Source organism: Gobio gobio (assembly GCF_949357685.1).
Source record: "Gobio gobio genome assembly, chromosome: 20".
Classification (NCBI taxonomy): Eukaryota; Metazoa; Chordata; class Actinopteri; order Cypriniformes; family Gobionidae; genus Gobio; species Gobio gobio.
The window spans coordinates 48,128,437-48,138,436 of NC_137113.1; the positions used below are offsets into that span (position 1 = coordinate 48,128,437).

The 10,000-nt window shown below is 40.8% G+C and overlaps 1 protein-coding gene across 4 annotated transcripts in view; it reads left to right on the forward strand.

Moving 5' to 3' along the window:
- Window positions 1-10,000, forward strand: part of spag9b (sperm associated antigen 9b) — a 196,500-nt gene that overhangs the window by 60,956 nt on the left and 125,544 nt on the right. For all 4 annotated transcript variants that reach the window (XM_079801693.1, XM_079801695.1, XM_079801694.1 and 1 more), the window contains exon 2: window positions 546-666. In XM_079801693.1, coding sequence (XP_079657819.1) covers window positions 546-666 — 121 coding nt within the window. The remainder of the gene's footprint in view (window positions 1-545; window positions 667-10,000) is intronic.

Here is a 10,000-nt window from a genome sequence, read left to right on the forward strand (position 1 = left end):
ATCTCAGTGTGTGTAACATCTCTCTGTCTGTCTCCTCTAGAGATATATCGAGTGTGTGTGTAACATCTCTCTGTCTGTCTGCTCTAGAGATATATCTCAGTGTGTGTAACATCTCTCTGTCTGTCTCCTCTAGAGATATATCGAGTGTGTGTAACATCTCTCTGTCTGTCTCCTCTAGAGATATATCGAGTGTGTGTGTAACATCTCTCTGTCTGTCTGCTCTAGAGATATATCGAGTGTGTGTAACATCTCTCTGTCTGTCTCCTCTAGAGATATATCGAGTGTGTGTAACATCTCTCTGTCTGTCTGCTCTAGAGATATATCTCAGTGTGTGTAACATCTCTCTGTCTGTCTGCTCTAGAGATATATCTCAGTGTGTGTAACATCTCTCTGTCTGTCTCCTCTAGAGATATATCGAGTGTGTGTAACATCTCTCTGTCTGTCTCCTCTAGAGATATATCGAGTGTGTGTAACATCTCTCTGTCTGTCTCCTCTAGAGATATATCTCAGTGTGTGTGTAACATCTCTCTGTCTGTCTCCTCTAGAGATATATCGAGTGTGAGGACTCGCAGGAGCAGGACAAGAAGGATCTGCAGAACCGTGTTCAGCTTCTGGAGGCTCAGACCAGACAGATGGAGCTCAAGACCAAGAACTACGCAGATCAGAGTAAGTGTCTCTCTAGGACTGAGTGCGCCTGTCCTCAAATTACTTATTATTGTGCCATGTTTATTCAATATGAAGCTCAACGGCAACATGTGAAGGGAGAAAAGTAGCGGCCCTAGGAGAGAGCCCTGAGGTGCCCCGTTAGTTACAGGAGCAGAAGAAGAACGATGAGTCCCAATGTCTACCAGGACATGTCTTGCTAGACTTAAAGGATTAGTTCACTTTTAAATCAACTTTTGCTGATCATTTACTCATCCAAGATGTCCATGTCTTTCTTTCTAAAGTCGAAAAGAAATGAAGGTTTTTGATGAAAATATTCCAGGATTGTTCTCCATATAATGGACTTCAATGGGCTCCAAACGGTTCAAATGACAGTTTCAGTGCAGCTTCAAAGGGCTTTAAACGACACCAGATGATGAATAAGGGTCTGATCTAGACAAACCATCAGTTTCTGAGAGAAACCCAGCAGTATTTATGATAATATTTTACCTCTTATCAGACGAACGTGATCATCTCTGAGCTCCGCCATAACTTCCGCTAAGTGAGGTCAAATACGAGCGTGGTCATAGATGTATACATAGATGCCTCATTAGCGCCTGCACGGATCAGTAGAATGAGGCATCTACGATCGATATATCTATGACCACGCTCGTATTTTGACCTCACTTAGCGGAAGTTATGGCAGAGCTCAGAGATGATCACGATCGTCTGATAAGAGGTAAAATATTATCATAAATACTGCTGGGTTTCTCTCAGAAACTGATGGTTTGTCTAGATCAGAGCCTTATTCATCATCTGGTGTCGTTTAAAGCCCTTTGAAGCTGCACTGAAACTGACATTTGAACCGTTTGGAGCCCATTGAAGTCCATTATATGGAGAACAATCCTGGACTGTTTTCATCCAAAACCTTCATTTCTCTTCGACTGCAGAAAGAAAGTCATGGACATCTTGGATGAGTAAATTATCAGCAAAAGTTTATTTATAAGTGAACTAATCCTTTAAAGGGCAACTAAACCCTAAAACAAGTTGTTTTAGTTAATGATCTGCTGGACTGGGCTTTATTAGAGCTGTTCATTGATTCGACATTTGGGTATAAAGTGTTTTACTTCTACAATATATGGTGTAAAACCGTCGGAGTGCTGCCCTCTGACCTCTGACCAGGGGTTGAGTGACCCTTTAATATCGCAATCTACGCTTTCTCAAATATCTCGACTAATCTCTGCGATTCTCCATCTGTGATCTTTAAAGAGTGTTTTTCCACTCGAACGCTCCTCCTCTCGTGCATCAGGACGACACACACACACACACACACACACACACACACACACACACACACACACACACACACACACACACACACACACACACACACACACACACACACACACACACACACACACACACACACACACACACACACACACACACGTCCTCTTCCAGATTCAGAACATCTGTAGTGGATTGAACTTCTGATGGTGGAACTTTATTCTGTGCTTTTACTCATTGTGATGATGATTGAGGGAATGTGGCCTTTGTGTTTCCTCATATTTATACTCAAGTCATGGCTGGACGATCTCATGCTTCTAGTCACTCTGCTGTACTGCTAAAAATGTAAATATTAACTTTTTATTTTACTCATAAATTCCAATAATTGTGTCCAATGTATTTTGTAGAAAAGCGTTTATTTGATAAAGTGATTCTCCCCACACTTTCAATTATTTTTCATAGGGATAAACAAAGCAGATTTATTTTGACAGCCATCTTTGATCATATTTACCAATAATTCTGACCACAACTGTAGCGATCCGATCAGTGCAGTGTTATTTTCGTTGACGAATAATTTTCGTCAAGGACCTTTTTTCACTGACGAAAACGAGACGATAACTAAATAAAAACTAGTGTTGGATGACAAAAACTATGAGGAAAATCAACTGTTATTTTCATCAACAAATAAAAACGAGACGTAAATGTTAGTGAGGGTCGATTAGGGAAGAGATCGGGTCAGAACTGATGATCTGTGTCACAGATGCTGATCTAACCTCTGGAAAACACACGGCTCACACACACCCAATCCAGCTCCAGAGCGGCTCAATCAATCAATAACACACATTTATGCCAGGCAATTGATTATGAACTAATGCTGATGAATAATGACAATGTTTACTTTATGATGTTTATATAGTAATATGTTTTAGACGGTTGTAACAATGCATATTTTATCTCCTGAACTTGAATGAGCTCCTGCAACTGCAATAGAGGCGCAGACATTTCAAAATAAGAGTCCTGGGGCCCGTTCTTCGTACCTCGCTAACTCAGTTAGCCGGATTTGATTGTTGACGATTTGGCATGATCTTGGATTGTTTGGTTCTTCGACGCTCATCCTGGACTTGCTGTCATAGCAACAGGTCCGTTAGCTTAAACCTGCTCGCGAGCAGGCTTATTTCATGTAAACAGGATTAGATTGCATCTTGAGGTAATACTTAAAATCTGTCCCAGCCACTGCTACTTTATTACAAGAGTTCATTACTATACAAATTTTAAATTGTATATGTATATGAGAATGTATATAATATTATAATGTTGTGTATAATACTATAGACACAGCCACTTGATTAAGCGATTTATTTGTGATGGAATAATTACTTTATAATTTTATTGGAAGTTTGCACACATGTTGTACAGTTAATCTGAGCCGTACATTAATTTAAGTGACGGATATTATGGGATGGCTTGATGCAGCGCAGGAGATGCAGAGAATTTGATCTTGACCCTTAAGAAACTTTAATACTGTCACGTTACAAATCTGCTCCAAATTGAATTAAAAATTGAATTACAACATTGAAATAAAAATGTAAAGGGTGTACAAATACTGTATAAAATCGAAAATATAAATAATTGGTAATCATGTAAAAAAACATTTATCATTGATCTATTATAACTTTTATGTTGGTTTGGTCGTTTAGTTGTTTCCTTATAAAGGTCCAGATATTCGTGGGTTTTTTTGTGTAATTTGCCAAGTTTTTTGCCAGGTGGCTTTTTTAATTATATGATGTCATTACGTTGCTCTCTTGACGCCAGCCAATCGCTGCATTGCTGATCATGGTTTCGAGTATCGATGCGTCTGCCCTCTTCATGGAACACAAGAACGCGCAGTGATCTTAGATCATTTAATCCAGATATTTTAATCCAATCCGCAAATTCGTTTGAAGAATCAAATTAGCCAGAGATCAGTTATCACGATTAAAAGATCTGGGATCTGTCAAATCATCTCAGATGTATTAAGCGAGGTACGAAGAACGGACCCCTGGTGTATTTCCAGCTTGTTTATAATTAAAAGTCACTCATTATATATTCATTTTTGCTTACACAATAAACTGTATTTAATTTAATTCCCATTTAATTCATAGTCAGGGGGAAAGACCAGTATTTGACACGTATTCAATAAAGCATCAGGGTTATAATAGTTCACTAAAAACCATTAAAAAAATCTTCATTACTTGAAATTAAAAAATAAATAAACAAACTTATTTGAAGATTTAGCTTAACTTGATATGGTCTACTCACTAAAACAGAAATACAAAGTTATAAACAGTGTTGGGGGAAACGCATTACAAGTAACTTGAGTTACGTAATAATCGTTAAAAAAAACGCGTGCGTGCGTGCGTGCGTGTGTGTGTGTTATTGTAGTTCTAGACTAAATGTGAGCATTTACTCATCTCACACATCGCACCTCAAAATGAATAAAATCAGTCAAATGCAAAATCAGAATACTCAAACCTCAAATATATAAATGTTAAATAAAACTAATATTTTGATGCATTTAATCTACCTTTATTGACCAATGTCTTGCTGCTGACCTTTGATGATTCAGTTAAGCCATGAGCAAAAATGACTAGATTTTTGTTTTTATTGGTAAAACGTTTTTCTCCTGCGTCCTCTTCTCCATTATCCAGAATGGCAGCACATTTTTACCTCAGCCTGAGGCTTATTATTTCAACTTTGGTATGAAGACTCTTTACATTTGCACAAAAAATTACTTTTTTGCTATTAAAAAACAAAATAAAAAAACAAGCCCTGCCAAAAAGTAACGCAAAAGTAACGTAACGCATTACTTTTCTTAAAAAGTAACTAAGTAACTAAATTAGTTACTTTTTAAGGGAGTAACACAATATTGTAATGCATTACTTTTCAAAGTAACTTTCCCCAGCACTGGTTATAAAAACTATAGAGATGATGTTTTAAAAAAGTGAATTGAGCTCTTTCGTGTATTTTTAATGTCAAAAACAAAATTATGGTTATGTCGGTTATGTGATGCTTAAATGCTTAATGTATTACAATTTAACTAAACTCACTAGATGTTAGTCGACTAAAACTAAACTAAAACTAAAAAAAAGTTTGATTGAAAGTTGAACTAAAAAAATTCATATGACTAAAACTAAATCATAATTTGCTGTCAAAATGAACTTTGGATCAGTGTGAGCGCAGGAAGTGACCCGGTGTGAACACCTGACCTCAGATCAGCGTTTGACTGAGAATGGGCTGAACTGGATTAAAGCTCAAGGGCGGCTGACCTCGCCCACATGATGGGTGGATGACCTCGCCCACATGATGGGTGGATGACCCCTCGCCCACAGGACGGGTGGATGACCCCTCGCCCACATGATGGGTGGATGACCTCGCCCACATGATGGGTGGATGACCCCCTCGCCCACATGATGGGTGGATGACCCCCTCGCCCACATGATGGGTGGATGACCCCTCGCCCACATGATGGGTGGATGACCCCCTCGCCCACATGATGGGTGGATGACCCCTCGCCCACATGATGGGTGGATGACCCCCTCGCCCACATGATGGGTGGATGACCCCTCGCCCACATGATGGGTGGATGACCTCGCCCACATGATGGGTGGATGACCCCCTCGCCCACATGATGGGTGGATGACCCCCTCGCCCACATGACGGGTAGATGACCCCTCGCCCACATGATGGGTGGATGACCCCCTCGCCCACATGATGGGTGGATGACCCCTCGCCCACATGATGGGTGGATGACCTCGCCCACATGATGGGTGGATGACCCCCTCGCCCACATGATGGGTGGATGACCCCCTCGCCCACATGACGGGTAGATGACCCCTCGCCCACATGATGGGTGGATGACCCCCTCGCCCACATGACGGGTAGATGACCCCTCGCCCACATGATGGGTGGATGACCCCCTCGCCCACATGACGGGTAGATGACCCCTCGCCCACATGATGGGTGGATGACCCCTCGCCCACAGGACGGGTGGATGACCCCCTCGCCCACATGACGGGTAGATGACCCCTCGCCCACATGATGGGTGGATGACCCCTCGCCCACAGGACGGGTAGATGACCCCTCGCCCACATGATGGGTGGATGACCCCTCGCCCACATGACGGGTGGACGACCCCTTGCCCACATGACGGGTGGACGACCCCTCGCCCACATGACGGGTGGATGACCTCGCCCACATGATGGGTGGATGACCCCTCGCCCACATGACGGGTGGACGACCCCTCGCCCACATGACGGGTGGATGACCTCGCCCACATGACGGGTGGACGACCCCTCGCCCACATGACGGGTGGATGACCTCGCCCACATGACGGGTGGACGACCCCTCGCCCACATGACGGGTGGATGACCTCGCCCACATGACGGGTGGATGACCTCGCCCACATGACGGGTGGACGACCCCTCGCCCACATGACGGGTGGACGACCCCTCGCCCACATGACGGGTGGACGACCCCTCGCCCACATGACGGGTGGATGACCCCTCGCCCACATGATGGGTGGATGACCCCTCGCCCACATGATGGGTGGACGACCCCTCGCCCACATGACGGGTGGATGACCCCTCGCCCACATGACGGGTGGACGACCCCTCGCCCACATGACGGGTGGATGACCTCGCCCACATGACGGGTGGACGACCCCTCGCCCACATGACGGGTGGATGACCTCGCCCACATGACGGGTGGACGACCCCTCGCCCACATGACGGGTGGATGACCTCGCCCACATGACGGGTGGATGACCTCGCCCACATGACGGGTGGACGACCCCTCGCCCACATGACGGGTGGACGACCCCTCGCCCACATGACGGGTGGACGACCCCTCGCCCACATGACGGGTGGATGACCTCGCCCACATGACGGGTGGACGACCCCTCGCCCACATGACGGGTGGACGACCCCTCGCCCACATGACGGGTGGACGACCCCTCGCCCACATGACGGGTGGACGACCCCTCGCCCACATGACGGGTGGACGACCCCTCGCCCACATGACGGGTGGACGACCCCTCGCCCACATGACGGGTGGACGACCCCTCGCCCACATGACGGGTGGACGACCCCTCGCCCACATGACGGGTGGACGACCCCTCGCCCACATGACGGGTGGATGTTTACTGCCCAGCTCCAGTGGGTGGCACGTTATGTAAACGCTCCTGTCAGATGACACATGGCATCAGTTCTGAGGATTAAAACCGTTCCCCATCTCAACAGAAAGGGCTCAATCAATTGTGTTTGTGCAAAAACTTCCCATTTTGTGGTTAACAGAAATAGTTTTCCGTTTCCTACTGTAACCATAACTGGCACTCTTCATAATCATTTTAAGGCTCTTATATTTTGGGGATGGTCAAACATGAATGGCGACCTAATGTGATTATTAATCTTCATAAGGCTCTGATTCAGTGTTAATTTTGACAGCATATTTTGATTTAGTTTTGGTCATAGTCTTTTGACTAAACTGCCATTTAGTTTTAGTCATATTTTAGTCACCTGAATTGTTTTTAGTTTTAGTCTAGTTTTAGTCTCCTAAAATCTAATGAGTTTAGTTAAATTGTAATACATTAAGCATTTAACCATCACATAACCCGACTGTCACTCGAACTGACATTGACATCATTTTGTTTTTGACATTAAAAATACACGAAAGAGCTCAATTAACTTTTTTAAAAACATCTATATCGTTTTTATAACTTTGATTTTCTGTTTTAGTCAGTAGGCCATATCAGGTTAAGCTAAAGCTTCAAATAAGTGTTTTTTTTATTATTATTTCAGTTAACATTTATTTAAATTTTAATTACGTTTTTTTATGGTTTTAGTGAACTATTATAACCCTGATACTTTATTGAATATGTGTCAAATACTGGTCTTTCCTCCTGACTATGAATGAAATGGGAATTAAATTAAATACAGTTTATTTTGTAAGCAAAAATGAATATATAATGAGTGACTTTTAATTATAAACAAGCTCGAAACACACCAGGACTCTTATTTTGAAATGTCTGCCCTTTTATTGCAGTTGCAGGAGAACTAATGTTGATCAGTGTTTACTGTACGGTGTTTATACTGTAATATGTTGTATGAATTGCATATTTTATCTCCTAGTTAATTTCAAAATAAGAGTCCTGTGTATTTCAGGCTCATTTATTAGATAAAAGTCCCGCCGTGTGTCCAGTTTCCACCATAGATATGTATACATAGATACCTCATTAGCGATTGTTTCTATGGGCCGCTATACGTTAGCCGTCCGCCATTTTGGAACGGTCAAAGCTGGTCGTGAATATTTGAATGTTAAACACAAGTAGTTAAACACAAGCATGTATGAAATTAATATCTATACATCAATAGACTGAAGCAGATGAGGTAGGATTTAGTTTATCATTAATGGTAGATAATTCTGCATATGCTAAATGTGGCAAATCTCATTAATATTGACCATCAGAGAAAGTTTATACATTTATAGTTTATAAACTATAAACCAGTTCACTGGAAAGAAATCATAAACCATCAACCAATCAGCCATCAAAGTAAATCAATTATACATTTTTTAAATAAATTAGCTAGTAATGTGTTTAATAAACATCAATATAGCCTATTTATTCAACCCATGTTTTAAGTAATCATCATTGGTATTATCTGAAAGCTTAAATTCTCAAAAATCATTCTAAAAAAACCATAAAATTATCAACATCACAATTTTAAACCATTTTTAAGAACAGGGAAAATGATAAATAATTATACATTTATTTAAAATATGAAAACAAATTTAAAGTAAACTCTTGTATCTTCTTGTAGGTGCACCATGGGAAAAAAGTGAGCCCTGACTTTAATATGCTTAGATTTACCTTATGAAGCCTTTCTAATTTGAATTTTTACTCTTTTAAAGTGATACTTCTTCCCCAGAGGAAGTTATTATAATTATGACCAAACCGCTTTTGTTGCCTTGTAGATTGAAAATGTTTAATGCAACTACAAATGTGGATACAATAATCAAGGCATGTTTTCTGACCAGCAGGAAAAACTGATATTTAATTATTTTTGTACTGCATTTCAAAAGTTTGGGGGTCAGACTTAAAGAAATTAATATTTGTATTCATCAAGGACGCATTAAATTGATCACAAGTGACAGTAAAGACATTATGATGTTACAAAATATTACATTTTTAAAAATGCTGTTCTTTTGAACTTAATATTCACTAATGAATCCTGAAAAATCAAATATATCATGATTTCCACAATCATATAAGCTGTTTTCAACACTAATAATAATCATAAATGTGTGTTGAGCATCAGATCCTCTTATGAGAGTTATTAGTGAAGGATCATGTGACACTGAAGCTGAATTTATCATCATTACTCCAGTCTTCAGTCACAGGAATAAATGACACTTTACTATATATTCACATAGAGAACCGCTGATCTACATTAGAATAATATTTCATAATTTTCCTGTATTTTTGATCAATGAAATGCTGGTTTTCGGAAGTGTATATATCAAGAAATGGGACAAACATAAAACAATTTAAGTCAAATTTAAATCCCATCATCATACACATGTTATTTTATTTAATATTCCCAGCAGTTTATGGTGAATATTTGATGATGATGATGATGATGATGATGATGATACTAGTGTTGCTTTCGTCAAGAAAAGCGACCTATTTTATTTTTTATTAATTATTTGTACAGATTCTTGCACATGACGAGGGAAAAAAAAAGTGTTGTGGCCACAAATTATGAATGAATTACCGTTAATTATTTCCTTGTTTTAGTAAATCTTGGCCATGAATTCAAAACTATGCAATATAATGCAATATTGTTGACGAATAAAAACGAGACTAAATGTGGTTCACAAAATAAAAACTAAGCTAAAATGTCTCTTTTTCGTTGACGATAATGAGACGAGACGAAATGTTTAGTCGCGTTATTATCATTATTTTGCAGTATTTCTGTGCGTCTCATTCAGGGGCTCATTCAAGTCCAAATATCTATAAATCCTTAAATCAAGATGT